Raw genomic sequence first — 16,334 nt, forward strand, 5'->3', positions numbered from 1 at the left:
CGTCTTATCAAAGGGCGGTTAGATGTTTTCATTGTGACTGTAATTATAACGCATTATCTGTGTAGCCGTGGCAGAAGAGAGGGCATTGTTTAACCAACCCACTTACATAATGAGACATTGCTGGGTCAAAGTTTCCAAACCAACTACAACCCACTTGGCGCACATCTTGGAAGGGAAAAAAAAAAAACACAAAACCACCTCCTCCACAAGTAGCGAGCAGTTTAAGATTTATTTTTCAAATGCAGGAAAGTCTGTGACACTATCGAACAAATGTAAAAAAAAAAAATCAAGTCATTAAGGTGTTTTTTTTTTTGGAATATTTCTCTCTATATGTTTAATCTCTCATCACAGGAAATTTGTTTGTTTTTTATAAAAGTGGCATCACATCTCTGATTCTACCAAAGGCCACAGAAACCTGCAGCGTGCTCTTACAAATATGTACATACAAGTCGATGCATATAAAAAAAAAAGATGTATTTCGCATCAGATGCAGTCTGTTTTCAGATTTACAGCTTCTTTGCGAGTGCAGGATTCGTCCCAGGAAATGTTTAGTTCCAGTTTGTGAAGAACTGCTTGAAGATGATGGTCTCCTTCCCTTGTGGCAGAATTTCCACCTGCAGCACAGAGCAAATAAAAAGTTCAATGACTTGCACTTGATAGTCCAGACCTGTAAATGATCAAATGGAAACCATAACAAGCTGCTGTGATGGTTTGCAAGCTTACAGAGAAGCAGTATTTATTGTAATGTTTATCTAAGTACCAGCCATTTCCTACTATATTCTGGAAAAACACTGGTTTATTCTGAGCAAATGTTACCTGTGTTTTCATCCTGGGGTACTTCATTTGTTCGATGAAGCTGTCTGCCATCTGTAGGGCCACTCTCTTCTCTTCTGCATTTGCTCCATTGCCTGATGGTTAATTATTAAATGGCATCAGTGCGGATGTTTAATAGCTGTTACATAAATCAGATTCACTGTTTGTTTTCCAAACGCTAGGTCATAAACTGTGAGTTCCCCGCTATGCGCCACCATACTGAATGTATTACCACAGCTGGATAGTAATGGATTGCATGTAGCTGGGATTACATACTCAGATTACAAAAAATAAAGTAATAAAAATGTATAACCATGTGTGATTAAAGCAGTATCAGTATAGTTAAGTTGAACAAAACTGGCAATCTGGGAGGAAAAACTTAGTTTGACACGTGACCTTTGATAAAAGAAAACTCGCACATGTTGTACAACACACACACACATACACAATACATCTGTAGTTTGTGTCGCTGCTGTTTTTGTAAGAATAATCTGATTTGACCAATTGTAAACACAGAATTTGCAAAAATGCTTTTTATTCAAAGTGAAAATGTTTTAAGATGTTCAAGGAATATTTGTTGAGCTCAGAAATTTGGAACTGCATCAATTGATTTTAGTATAAGGTGCAGCATTTTCAGTGTTTGATGTGTGATTTTCAATTCACTAAAACAGATCGGCCTACATATAGTATACAGCAGCAAACAGAGATGGTAGTCAGGGATGCACGATGATGTAGGTTTGGCACCAGCTTTAAAATGAAACATCAGCATTACAATGAATACTGACAGGCAGATAGGATGATGCTGACTCCTGCTACAATACACTGTCCCTGTTTTGCAACCTTTGAAATAGATCCAACCTGATTTCAGCTGTTGTCAGGATCGTCTGAGCGAGAGCATCCTCCAGTTGAAGTAGTTTTCTTATTTTGCTCAATTAATGTGTAAAACCATTATATTTTATGTCTAAATTGGAATTATAAAACCTAATTTCGTTAGAAACACCCAGTGTCCTCTGGAACTAAGTGGAAAGGTGTATACAAGGGTTGGACAGACGGTTTAAAGACTGTTTATGGTGTTCATGTGCACACAACATGTGCCAACAATAACTGTTATGAGTCAGAATGTCGCATGACACCATGCTATTAGCAAAAAGGAACAGTGTTGCATTCGTTTTTGGGACCAGTGGTAGCAGCAATTTGTAAGTTCTTCATGGACTTCAATGAATAGAAAAGAAAACATTACATTCTGTGTCAGTCAGCAGCTTGGATGACCCAGCCTGCATACCAAGAGTCACTACTGGTGATGAGAGGTGGGTTTGCAGCTGCCACCAAGAGAAGAAGCAGCAGTTTTACAGTGGAAGAAGCCACAGTTTCAAAAGGCACATCGGGTGAGGAGTGCAGGAGGATGTTTGTTGTTTTCTACAAAATTCTCATAATTGTGCACCAGGATTGATCGCCCAAGGTTGGACTGTCAGAGCAGAGCTCTACTGTAACCTCCTGAGGGAGAACATTCAGCACAAAGACAAAAGGGGGTTCCAGTGCCCTGTGTGATTTTGTGACCACTGCCTGCGACATCTTCCTCTTGTTCCAAATTAATTTCAAGTTGAACCGTTTTGACACAGTTCAACAGATTCAGCACTCATCACAGATGTCAATTAAAACACTGAATTAGACTCCCAAGGAGCACTGCAACGTCGCAGGACAGGGAAGCACTGTATTACTGCACAAGGAGACGACTTTGAAGGAGATGGTAACCAAAGTTAAATCAGGTCCAGTTTTTGTTTTTCATAGGCATGCTCTCATCCTTTATATTTTGTGTGTGACAAATGACAAATGGTCCTCTTGAAACTTACATACGCATTAACTGTGGCTATTTTAAAAACGAAGCTCCAGGCTGTTCTTCTATTCACTGCTTTTAATTAGGCAGTTTTTATGCCACTTTTACTGATTCTTTAACTTATGATTTAAACTTGTTTGTACACTTAATTGGGCTGCAAGGTGACTTGGTGGTTAGCACCGTCGCCTCGCAGCAAGAAGGTCGCCAGTTCGTGTCCCAGTGAGGACACCCAGGATCTTTCTGTGTGGAGTTTAAATGTTCTGTTTTATTTGACCTTTGCTGAGCTGGAAATATTTGGTGAACAAGAAAAAAAAAAAAAGCATAGTTGATGTTAATTACGGGCTGCAAGGTGGAGCAGTGGTTAGCACGGTTGCCTCGCAGCAAGAAGTTCGCTGGTTCACGTCCTGGTGAGGACACCCGGGATCTTTCTGCGTGGAGTTTGCATGTTCTCCCCATGCAGCGTGGGTTCTCTCCAGGTTCTCCAGATTCCTCCCACACAGTCCAAAAACATCCATCCATCATCTATACACCGCTTTATCCTCACTAGGGTCATGGGGGAGCTGGAGTCTATCCCAGCTGACTTAGGGTGAAGGCAGGGTCCACCTGGACAGGTCACCAGTCTATCACTTAGAGACAGACAATCAAGCACACTCACATTCACACCTACGGACAATTTAGAATCACCAATTAACCTCAACATGTTTTTGGACTGTGTGGGAGGAAGAACCCGGAGAGAACCCACGCTGCACGGGAGAACATGCAAACTCCACGCAGAAAGATTGCGGTGCCCCCATCGGGACGTGAACCGGCAACCTTCTTGCTGCGAGGCAACAGCGCTGTCCTAAAACATGTTGAGGTTAATTGGTGATTGAATGTGAGTGAGCTTGGTTGTCTGTCTCTAAGTGTGGCCCTGTGATAGACTGGTGACCTGTCCAGGGTGTCCCCTGCCTTCACCCTAAGTTAGCTGGGATAGACTCCAGCCCCCCGCGACCCTAGTGAGGATTAATCGGTGTATAGATAATGGATGCATGGATGTACACTTATTTATTTCATTTTATACTGTATCTTTTACATCTTTTAATTTTTCTTATCTTAGTGTCATGTGAGCTTACTGTAGCCCAAGTATGCACCGTAAGCACATGTTATGTTGGAAAAACTATGGCTATGTAGGACATCCATAAATATGTCTAAACTCTTTGACTCTTTACCCAGTAATGCTAATAACAGTCATGTCAGAGTTTATCTATGGGCTCCTGCAGAGATAAAAACACACTGTAAACATGGAAGTTCAACTTTTCCCTAGTATTCCATTGTGAAGACGTGGTGCTGTGTTTGTTCCGCTATGACAGAAAACAAACAAATTTAAATGTGGCGCCCTACAAGCATTTTTGTCACATCCATGTTTTTTTCTGGGTCAATTTAAAAGTGGTTTACTTACTTAACATTTACTTTAAAACAGACAATCCATCACCATCGCTACTATAATAATTTGTGGACGATATAGAGTTGTATCGTGCGTCCTGCTGGAGCTCTTGCAGAAATTCGTACGCTCATGACATCTAAGTGCATCCCATGACTCACCTCCTTGTCAAACTCTCAATCATTATTTTTCACCATGTTCATGAAAATTTAATTTCATTAGATATCGAATATCTGTGGCATCTAACAACTATCGCTTTCCTCAGTGTGCATTTCAGTATGTGCAACTATGCTGGTTCGGGGTCAAGTAGTACTTCCTCACCTTTCCAGACGAAGATCTTTCCGTTGGCGCCATTGTCAAGAATAAAGCAGTCGTCACGGACAAGCAGATCCTTGGCAAATGGGCTTTTCTCTGACACTTTGGTCATCGTCATGGAACCTGTCGCATCGGACACCTATGGAGTGAATGCAGACGAGTTTTATTTTTTTATTTTTAAGCTATATATATAAATTTTTTGTATTGTGCCAATTCACAATATATATGAAGACCTTGTGAATTTTTAAGCAAAGAACAGTAGATGATGGTGGTTTCAAACATCAGTGCTGTTTTTTAATGTTCTGCTGATGAAGGTACCTTGTAGAGGGAGGCAGAGTTGGAAGCATCTGCTTTACTGTCCTCCTCTGGCGTGCTCTCTGCCAGCGGTGGCATCTGTCCCAAGACCTGTTCACCACAGGAAATGTTTCAAACGTGCAAAAAGATTTCTTGACTTGATTCCGGTTAGTTTTGATTGTAAATGTTGACCTGGAGAGCGTAGAAGTCATATGTATTGTGTTCTCTACACATGAGAATTCTTTCTCCACTGTGACCTTATAATAATACAAATTATTCACCTTCAGCATCTCCTCTGGCTCTTCCCCCTCGCTGGTGGGCACGATACGAGCTTTCCCATGTCGGTCTGTGTCACGGATCAGCGAGGCGATCTCACGCACTTTCTGCTTTTCGAAGATGTTGGCCTGTGATCCGATCCATGACACGATGGTCTGCAGGGCAGTGAGTCAACAATCAGATCGGCGTATCGTGGACGCATTTTTGTTTTGCTTAAGTTATTTTGTGGTACACCCATTAGCTCCATCACATTAAAAGCAAACGTATGACTTTTAGCTTTATTTGGCTGCAGCTATGTGTGGATTATGTCACCTCTCCAAGGTCAAGGATGAAGCAGTCTCCCTTGTTAAAGCTGTTCCAGGACAGCTCCACCTCCTTGGCACGGATATTGCGTTTCCCTTTGATCTGGTACAACCTCTGCACCGTCCCACTGCCCTGAGGCCTCCTGAAGCCGGACTCCACTCCACCCTCCTGTAAAGAGAAGGGCAAAATCATTATGCATTTTTTTAAATGAACACATTTTAAATGCTAAGTTTTAACATTCTTATTTTTTAACATCCCAATTCAGCGTAAAAGAGCGACAGAGTGAATGCACTTTGCCACAGAGGTGGTAATACAGCTGATGCTGTAATATGATAAGAGACTTTTCTAGTCATAAAACGAAGCAAGATAAAATGTGAGACGTGCAAATTTTTCATCCAGTTTCACAGTTAAATTTCTGCTGGATGCAAACCTTATGTCTAAAAAAAAATGCTTGTTTTTGATTTGAAGATCCAAAATTCTTAAATAAATTTAAATTCTTAGGACATTCAATAATAATAATTAATTAATTGGTTAACCGCAATTTCGATTAATTCATACTTGAACTTGATTGACTGATATAAAATTCAGTGTTTATGCAGGAAAACATTGCCAGAAACAAATGAACAATCAAATTAATATTTACTCGGGTGTAAACTAGGTTTTTGTCTTATAATTAACAGCAATCTGCTTCGTTCTTTGCAGGAACATTTTTCTTATTCAACGGTTTACTGGTGAAATAAAGCAGCACCGACTGAGCACCTAAGTTGGGCTGACAACAGTTACACTCTGTTGAGAAATTGCTCTATCTCATATCTTAGTGCTGTTTCTACTTCCCAAGCATCCAAACATGTGTTGCAGTGGCCTCAAGAACCAGGGCTCTCCTCATTCCTCACCTTGTAGCTGACCCCTCTGGGGAAGAGCTCCATGAACTCTGGGGTCTCAAAGCCCTGAACCTGCCTGTGCTGGACGGGGTCACCGCCCAGAAAGTTGTCCAGCTGGGTGGCCAGCATGGCACACGCCACCTGCTCGTCCCGAGACGACTTCTCACCTGCAGGAGAGAGAATCACTCGTCAGAGGAAAGAGCAAACGATGAAAGAAACTTGTTGAATGCTTTGTTTAAATGAACACTTTCTAGCCTTCCCCTTGCCTTTAATTGCTAATGATATTTCTAGAGATGAAAAGCAAACGCACAAAAGATAACGCGGGCTTCATCGATTGTAAACAAGTGGAGGAGGTTGGAAGGTTCAGAGAGATGCATGCGTGAGCAAAGAGAGTGCTCTCCAAGCTGTGACAATCAGCTTAGTGTTACCTAAGCACCGGATACATGCTGGAAACAACAGCCACATTTGAGTACTGTAACAGTCCTCCTGCATTTTTAATGGACCCTGCTCAAAAACCATCCCCGTTTCCCTCAGGACCTCTTTTCCTCTTTCTCATGATCTCTCCATCCCTCTCCATCCAGCCTTTCTCCCCACACAATGATGTGGCAGGTCAGCGCTGTGTCTCATGTGTCATCACCATTAGTTAGGAGGGTTATTAGCCTTTCAGCCACAGCGCTGAGCCAGGTTTAGGTGTGCAGCGAGCACCAGACAATGGGTGGCTCTTTCGTACTGCAGGGTAAAATAGAAACAAGAAAGGCACCACTTCTTCCTTTGCAAGTCAAGAGGTTTTGACTTTAAGAGGATTATTTTGTCTCCTCTAATTCTGATTATGCTGGTATTTCAACTCCATGTGACTTAAACATTTTTCTATATAGCGCAAATTCACATCACATGTCATCTCACAGGACTTAACATAGTAAGGTAAACAGAGAACCCAACACTCCAAAATAGCTTTTGGATTCCCTGTGAGCAAGATTTCTGCAATGGTGGGAGGGAACTAAAAATAAAAAACCTTAATAGGGAAAGGGGGAAAAAAAAAACCTCTGACAGAACCAGGCTCAGGGAAGGGAGCCATCTGCCTTGACCGGTGACAGTGAGGATTGGGGGAGGAATCAATGGAGAGCAAGCAATACAAACAGAACAATAAATATAAACTTAAAATGAAGTGTTTGGCTTTCATACTATCATTCTTTTAATTCACAGAGATCTGATTCTTCCCCTCATGACAGATCCACACCATAAAACCCAGATGTGTCTCTCACCTATCCACATGTGGAGGTCAGCTCCCTGTTCACCACGGTTCTCCAGCACCAGATAGGAGTCTCCATTATAGAAAGCTCCCACCTCGGATGAATCCAGCGACACCGCCTTCATTTTTTCCACCCTCCACACCCGCAGACCTGGCAACCGGACATCTGGGCCGAACTGACCCGGCGCCGCTTGGAAGGGGAGCATGCTGCATGGAGGAAAGAAAAGAAACAGGGAAGTAAGATAAAAGTGGAGGTAGGTGGTTTGGAAAATTAGTCAGATGAGTGAATCCTCTCCCACGGGAATGGAAGAGGCCGGCTGAAACAGGAAGTGTAAATACGTGGCATTGCATCAGTGTCTGCATCTGGGAATAGATGTCCAGTTTTGTGGTTTGAATAACAAGAAGTGCAAGAAGAAGTTAAACCCATGGTGTGTTGGGCAAGAGCTATGTCACTAGTTTTTTTAGTTTTTTTTTTACTTCTACCTAAAATCTGTGTAACTTCTAACAAGGATGATTTTAAGAACAGACACTAATTAATCGAGAAGATAGCCACCAAGATTTGGAAGTTGTATGTATTTACAGAAAAATAGATAGTTAAAAAGACACTTTTTCAACATTTATCTTTCAGTGTTGACAGACTATTACTTGAGATGTGCAACCAATCAGACAGGCCCGTGGGTGGGGCATTGCTCAAGACCACAGAGAGCTGACTACAGACACAGAGAGGCAGCTTCACAAGATCCTTTTAAAGAGAGTATTTTGAAACGATTTAGAAAAGTTTTGATCAGAAAAATGCCGATTACCAGATTCGAAAATCGACCAGGCTCGGGTGTCAACTGCTTCATTTTTTACTAAAGTTCCCGCAACCACACACTTCCGCTGCTCTCCATACTCAACGAAAGCCGAATTGCTTACATGTAACTGAAGGCGATTTAACTGAATTCGACACACACACAAACCACAATCCCTTCAGGAGTGACAGACTGGAGGATGTAGTCAGAGTGACGAGCGCAATTACACTTGGGCTCGACACGAAATGAGGGCTTGTGTTGCTGCCTAAAGAGCCTGGGCTACATTGCGTTACTTTTATGCAACACAACACCAGGTGGGCTAACACATAGGTATCATTGTACAAAAAAAAAAACAGGTGTGGCTCCACGCAAGCTGAATCACATGCGAGAACAAGCCAGGGGTGAACTTTGTCGAGTCACTCTTTGGCTTTTTTTTTTTTTTTATCACCTTTCCCACTCAGCTGACACACTTATGAATCTCTTCTGCTGCTTTTATTTTCATTTTCATACCCCGTGACCCGCTATGAGGTCCTGTGGCAAGTCAAAATTGAAACACCTTCTACTGCTTTCATGGCGATTCAGAAATGCAGTTATTTGATAAGACTTTTTGCTCAAATCTGCAGGGAAGCTGAAAAAGGAGGCTTGCTAGAGAAAGGGAAAGCTACTGGGACAAAAGCCTCTCTGTAACAGTTTCAACACAAATTAAACTATCGTCTCTCTTTCCCGCTCTTATAGTCAGCTGGTTTCACACGGACTTAGCTCTTTTATTAACATTTTACTTATCTATATGCACCTTTTTTGTTGTGTCCTTGCACTTTTTTAATGTATGGGCTCATTGCAGTAGATATTTACGCTCTTATAGGTTTACTGGTTGGGGAGGGGGTATTTTTTGATTTGATGGATTAACTGCTTGGTGTACAATTTGTGACAGATAAACAGTTACAGTTCCTAGCTCAGTTCAGCACGTCAGCTAGAATAATTTGTGTTTTTCTGTTTCCTAATAACTAAGAAATCCCTGAGATGGGACTGAAAGATCCAGGATGCTGAGAAAATGGAAAGTTTTACTGCAGACACTCTTTCCAAAGTCAAGATTAAACACTCAGAATTATTGTTGTTTGAGGAGAAAACCAACTTGTATTTAATCTAAGGTCCATGTAGTTTCAGCCTTCAAAGAGCTTAAAACTGTTTCCGAGGTCAAGAATCGACTAATTGACTAGATTTTACAAAATAATAAATACTGGACGTCCACTTGCAAGATCTGCAACGCAACTCTTGGCCTTCTTCAGGAGATGGAGAGAGAGCTATTAATTATGGGATTCATGTTCGTGTAATGTGATTTAATGGACAGTTGTTTGCCTTAAGTGAGCTACTGTGTTTCCATTTGGATCACCAAGAGGAGTAGCTGAAGTGTTTTATGCTGTTTCCAGGGGAACATTTTTTCTCAATCAGGCAATGAATGTTTGTCTTCTGCACCAGATGATGGAAGAAAAACTCCCCTGAACAACTAATATCTAATTCTAACTTATTTAATGCATAATGGCGGTGACATATATGTGCCGTTTTGCTGCTATTGATCAAAGGCTTTTCCTTGATTATAACAAACATTCAAAGCCTGATCCATGCTGCAGCGACACCAACCTGCTGAGGTTTCCTTGATAAGAAAAAGCCCGGCAGATTTACGAGGGTTGTGACGCTTTTGCAGTGAACTGTGACAGCCATATAAGTGTAACTGCGTGGAAGATATATGACACTTTCTGGGAAAGCTATCATAATGTAGTTTATGTTTCAGTTTTGCTGCCACAGTTAAACCAGTCGTAACTGCTTCAGCTGATGACACTATCGGCTTTGTAAACTGTGACCCACAAACGGGTGTTGTTTACTGACCACACAAGAACGTCACCGTGCGACAGAAAGTCTGAACGCATAAAAAATGGTAGAGAGGAGCTGAAAAGGGGCAAGGGAATAGAGAAAAGGCCCGAGGCAAGTACATGCAGAGGCCTTCGGGGGGTTAAGGTTACAATGCTTGGACAGCCACTTTAAGAGTAAATAAGGAGGCACAGAAGAAAAAAAAAGCCCTGGTCCACTTAACTGTATGATCTCCTCTGGTACCTCCGGCATGCTGTCTGAGTCCGGCTCCATTCTGCGTGCCCACTGGAGTGTGTGTGTGTTGTGTGTGCGAGGTTGTAAGGTATCGAGAGGTCTGGCGTGGACGAGTGTTTGAGCTCACCTGGCCTGGTTAGCTTATATGTGGGAGGTAACCAGAGCCGAAGTGATGAAAGCCTACCTGCGGCCTGCGGACAGGACGCCGTGTGTGGGGGGAGGGGGAGAGTCGGGTTCCTGGTTCGTGGGCTAAAGCTAAACACCAAGTCGATAATTACTGCGAGGGCGAGCTCCTCCATCTTTTCACTCTTTCTTTACCTCAATCTCCGGCTGTCATTTGCCCACAAATGGCGACGACGACAGACGAGTGTGAGAGGAGCCATTTTCACGGCACAGGCCTGAGATGTGCTCTGATAGTGACTCCGAGTCTCTCTCTCTCTTTTTCAACCAACCCTGCACCACTATCACTAGTTCATCTATCAACTCCCAAATCTAAGTTACTATGGCTAAGATAGCGATGTCACCTGGAATATCTAGATCTATTCAGGATATGCTAAAGAACTGGAACCAGACATGCATGGACTAGAGATGAAGATGGAATGTATGGAATGGTACAGCAGGGACAATGAAGGCGCTGTGGCATGAGTAGGAGACAAACAGCTCTGGCATTCAGGCTGAAGAGAAGCAGCAGCCGAGAAAATAAATGGCATGTTTTCCAAAGATCCAACACCACAAGGGTAGATCCATCCAAAGCTGAGATTGAGCAACACTGAACATCTGGGACAAAGAGGCGTCCCACGACAACAATGCCAAGCGCAGACCACAGAAGCCTCCCAGAACAAAAACCATTCATCATCACCAGGACAGACATCCAAGGAGTTGAGCTCTTTATACCTGAAGAGCAAGACAGGACCCAACATGATCCACTCCTACTGGCTGAAGATGCAAACTTCTTACAATGCCAGAAGTGTGTTCTCGCCACAACATTGTTTTTTTTCCCGTGACATGCTCTTTGGTGTTGATTTTGTGGCAATGTTTCACATAACTGATGGTATCTCAACTAATTTACAAGCGTGCAGAGTTGTAAAGGCTGTATTTTTAATGAACTTTTAGACAGCTGTTGGTCAAGTTATGACATTTCTGGTTTATTTTTGATTAGAATTACATGTGAATACTAGTTTGCCGTACTAAAGTATACTAAGTGTTTGGTTTTTTAAAATTTCAGTTGCATGTACTATTATAAATCGATGTCAAACTATTAATATACGAAGGTACAGACATATAGATTTTTAAAAAATACTTCAGGACTAAACAGGAGTTGGTATTAGAATTTTTGTTGGGACTTTTGGATATAAATATAAAATTCCATGAATAAATCTAAACAGATCTTCACAAAATAATAAATGCAAAAACTGTAGGTGCATAAGCTAAGGCCCCGCCCTTCACAGCTTTTTTGGCGCAGATGCATAAACTTACTCAGTTTCATTTATTATAATTATTTGTCACTGTTTATGATTATTTATTCACATGTCTATTGCATTATACATGTTTAAAATGATGAAACTAATCTAAAATATATGCGCTAAATAATGTTAGTACACTCTTTAGTTGTTAGCGAGTATTTCTCCCCGAAATTAAACTTCAGAAATATTAAAAGTACTTTTTTTCTCTTTAATTTACGGTTAGTTGATCATTTAATTAATTTAATACTCAGCTTCTCATTTGGGCGATCTGCTGTTTCCGTATCATGCAATGTAATTTAAAGTTTAATTTTAATAATTTCTATAATCTAATCTCCCACCAGGGATACAGTGAAAGGAAATATATTCGAAGGTGAGGCTGGATAATGTCACCAAAGAGAAAACAAGTCAGCCCAAGAAGATAAAACAGAAGCCCTCTTGGCCTTGTCCACCGGAGCGTCAAGTGCAGCAGACAGAGAGAGAAACAGGAGTTTAGATGGAGACACAAGGTCACAGATAGGCTGCAGGGGTCACTGAACCAATCCGCCATTCATGCGCCGTTAAGCAGATAGAAATATGAGAGCAGACAATATGCGGGAGCACAGAGCAGCAGGGGTGGAGAGACCCGAGAGCAATCTGCCAATTGATGATCAGTAGATACGGTGTGTATACAGTGTACGCTTATGAGATTAAGACGCTGAAATCAAGCCAGAGTGATGCAGAGAGGGAGAAATGGAGAAGACCGAGAAACAAAAGGGCAGCGAGAGAAGAAACACAGCATCATAATAATGCTAAAATATACTTGTTAGAAATGGGTTTTAACCTATGTGAATGCCAAGCTTCCTGTATAACAGGAAAGAGAATAGAGTTGAGTGTAACGGTGGCTGCCAGACAGACTGAAGCTTCATTGTCCCCGTGTGAGATTCCTCAACTGATTTTAGTAAAAGGAATGTGATAAACAAACAGAGGGAAAGTGCAAGCAAAGACAGAACAAACCAGACAAAATGTGCAAAACTAAAAACCCATTTTCAGACTTACCTCATGACGTTAGCTGGAGTTGAGACAAAACGCGTCTGAACGGGAGGCGGAAAGACAAGTGATGCAAAGAGAAGCACGTCCCTAAACACACAAATTCTTTCTCTCTTTCTCGCTTACACACACATGCACACGAGACATTTCCTGCCACAGGGCTGTGGCGGGCTTAGCCCGGCCCTCTGACACAACCACAAAAGAGGAAAAAAAGAACGGAAACTTGATAAAAAGAATGGAAACTTGATTAAATCTCAAAGTAAATGCAGCGGCTTAATTAGAGTTGGTAATACTTATGTTGCTTGACTGTCTTGTTATATTCTTTTTGTTGTTTCATAAACTCCTTCAGTTTTCTAATTTGCATATTTGTACCAGAAGTTCCTTTCTAATGTTTCCTCATGCTGTCGTGATGCATACTATCAAAATAAAATCTGTATTTTGTAATGTCGTATGTTATATTGCTTATGGTGATGGTCCATTGTTAAGGGCAAAAAGTCTTGTATACTGTCTAGAAATCTTAATTCTCTTCAACATCACACAACCTCTCAGTGTCAGTGACTCACAAAGTTGACCACAGTTGGCAAATATCGCCAAAGCAACGGACTCAAACACAGTTATTAGTCATTCATGGATATCCCCAGTCCAACACGCCCATTCGTGTAGCGTGCACAGCTTCAGGTAATGCAACAGTTTCACCTGAGGAGTAAAACACAATCACGATTCATCATTTTTACGGGCGGGGATCGTTGAGCTGGAGGATCTTACGAAACAGCACAACCACTTATCTGCAGCAGGGCGTAACCACACAAGAGTTGTGTTTTTTTTTACTTGATTTAGACAAGATAATTTGATTATCTAAGGGGAAAATTGTATTGCCTTTAACTTGTCAAAAAGACGGAGGACATGAAAATATCATCAGATTTGTTTCCTTTAAGTTGTATTTATGTCATTTTGACCTTTAGCAACCTAAATCTTGTTGTGTATGAAGATATGAGTGTTTAAGCTTTTGGCAATATGGGCATGGTTGGCTTGGCTAGATTCTCCAAAAGTCTCCAGCTAATATAAAGGTTACGGCCTTGAGATCTTTCACACTTGTTACATACATTCAAATTTCGTATTTATGTGAGTAAATGACAATCCTTTTCAAGCACAGGCAGGCCATGTTAGTTAATATTTAAATCATATTATAACCGTACTCGCTGTTTCTCCCCTGGAAGCTTGATTTGACCTCTTATACTTTGGCAGGTCGGTCATTACAAAACAAATGTGTAAATGTGTTAAAAGAAGAAGAAATGTAACATATTTGATGGTGTATCTGGGTTTAAGTATTTAACTTAGTGCAATAGCTTCGATAAAGAGCTGGAACAAGTGTGATATACAGTAGGGTGACGAATTAATGGAAAAACTTGAGCCCCACACTGTGGATGGAGGCCATGTTAAGCTGTAAGGAACATTTTTCTGCATGGTTTGAGTCCTTTTCTTTTACTCATAGGGAAGGTTCACTGCATATCAATACAAAGCTATTCTGGGCAATCAGCTTTATTCACTGATTAAATATATTTATCCTGATGGGAGTGGCCCCTTCGATCATGACCTCCACAGTCACCAGATCTCAACCCAACTGATGGAACATACTTGATGTCTTAATCAGCGCTTTCTGCCACCATCATCAAAACACCAAATGAGGGAATATCTTCTGGAAATATTCATTCTTCCAAGTAGAGTTTTAGAGATCGGATGAATCAGTGCCGCGGTGCTGGGAAGCTACAATTCTACAATTTCATTTAGCAGACGCTTTTACCCAAAGCGACATACATCTGAGAGCAGATACAACACAAGCAAGGATGTGGTCAGGAGATAACAATCTAGATAAGTGCCATAGAACAAGTTAGAGTGTGAAAGGGCGTTGATGAGTTTTCAGGCTGTCAAGTGCAAAGGTGTTCAGTGAAGAGCTTTAGTCTCCTCTTAAAGACTGAGAGGGAGTCAGCAGATTGAACAGAGTTTGGTAGCTCGAGGAGAAGAGTCTAGCTATCAACCTGTTGTGGTGGTCGTGTCAGGCGGTTTTTGTAGGTCAAGTGTAGTCAGCCGGAGGGAACCTGAAGCTGAAGCCCTAAACCTTACAAAGACATTTTTTCTTGGCTTTTCCGTTATTTGTCACCCATCTCTATATGACGCACCGCATCCTAAATAAGACTGACATTTAAAAAGTTGATGTGGGGAGGTTTAAAGTGCCATTTATGGATTGCCTGACAAGCCGGTTCTCACTTCTCTGTGTGTGACCCTCGTGGGATGACTCTTCTCCAGATGGTGGCCCGTCTGAAGTTGGTTAACTACCTGTGACAGACAGAAAAAGGAGAACTCACACTATGAAACACCTCGGCCTGAATATGAGACACTTGTGGTATTTTGGTTCATAGCGGAAGTGACAAGCTGCACCCACACCTCATACGCCTGTACCAGTGGTGCAATGCAACAAAGTACATCTACACAACTTTGTCGTTCCATATTGCGCTACTTTCTACTTTGGATTTAACCACATTTATTTTAAAGCTCTAGTTAGCCACAATTTTGCACATTCAGAGTAGAATTGAACAAACAAATAAACCAAATTTTGCATATTTAGCACCAAAGCAGTACATAAAGTAACACACAGCTCCTTTGAGGGTTTATTGTAATCCACTGGACTGCGACAAATAAGGTTATGAAGTGCTCACTCAGTCATTTATTACCAGAGTTTTACATAACTACTTGTATCTGTGCCAAACATTGATAAGCTGAGGTTGAACTGATAATCACCAGACAACTGCAGAGCTATTGAAGCTGCTGTTTTTTTGCTGAGTCTGTGAATACGGTCAACGAGTTAATCCCCGAATTCACCCTCCATTTTTTCTGCTTTACCTGTAAATGTTCCAGATAGACTGAAAGCTTTGAAAACTTGTGCCTCTCCTGGGGAAAATGTTTCTCCAAGTTGATGGATGACTTCCTGTCAGAGAGCATGTGGGTTTACAGTGAGCTGAGAGCGCCCCCAAGAGGAGGGAGATTGGAAATTTAATCCACGTTATACAGCACATATGGTTGTTCATTCACTTTATGTTATGTGTAGAGGTCTGCTTTTACTGATGTGTGTGAAAGGTAGGTCATGTCTGCTATGTGGTTTATATGCACTGATTTTACGTCACAAATGAAACAGATATTGTGCATTAGGACTCCTTAAGTGATGTTGGTGTCTATGTTTCCCCACTGCTATATATATATTATATACATAGACTTAACAGCACTAAAGAATTCATACATAATATAATCATGTAAACAATCTATATCTATAAATAGACTCTGTTAAAAGAAAAGTCATACATAAAAGTCCTTGCAGAAGTCTAGCACAAAAGTATTAGCATCTAAATATATACTCAAGATTCCAAAAGTGAAAGTACTCATTATTCAGAATGGTACATTTCACAATACTGAATCATAGTTATTGGTGCAATAATGTGTTTATCACGTCACTTTTGAAGCTGGTAAGGTTGATTGACCTACTTTATACCTGCTGGGTAGCTTGTGATATTATCCTC

General features: G+C 41.2%; 1 protein-coding gene across 1 annotated transcript; it reads right to left on the reverse strand.

Moving 5' to 3' along the window:
- Window positions 1-204: 204 nt before the first annotated feature.
- capgb (capping protein (actin filament), gelsolin-like b) lies at window positions 205-12,883 on the reverse strand. Its single transcript, XM_008282821.1, has 9 exons — window positions 12,775-12,883; window positions 7,399-7,592; window positions 6,149-6,303; window positions 5,265-5,423; window positions 4,958-5,107; window positions 4,701-4,787; window positions 4,389-4,521; window positions 817-908; window positions 205-614 (listed from the first exon to the last, which is right to left on the reverse strand). The coding sequence occupies exons 1-9, from the start codon at window positions 12,777-12,779 to the stop codon at window positions 549-551; spliced, it is 1,041 nt and encodes a 346-aa protein (XP_008281043.1). The 5' UTR covers window positions 12,780-12,883; the 3' UTR covers window positions 205-548.
- Window positions 12,884-16,334: the final 3,451 nt, after the last annotated feature.

This window comes from Stegastes partitus, unplaced genomic scaffold, assembly GCF_000690725.1.
Source record: "Stegastes partitus isolate 25-593 unplaced genomic scaffold, Stegastes_partitus-1.0.2 Scaffold287, whole genome shotgun sequence".
NCBI lineage: Eukaryota > Metazoa > Chordata > Actinopteri > Pomacentridae > Stegastes > Stegastes partitus.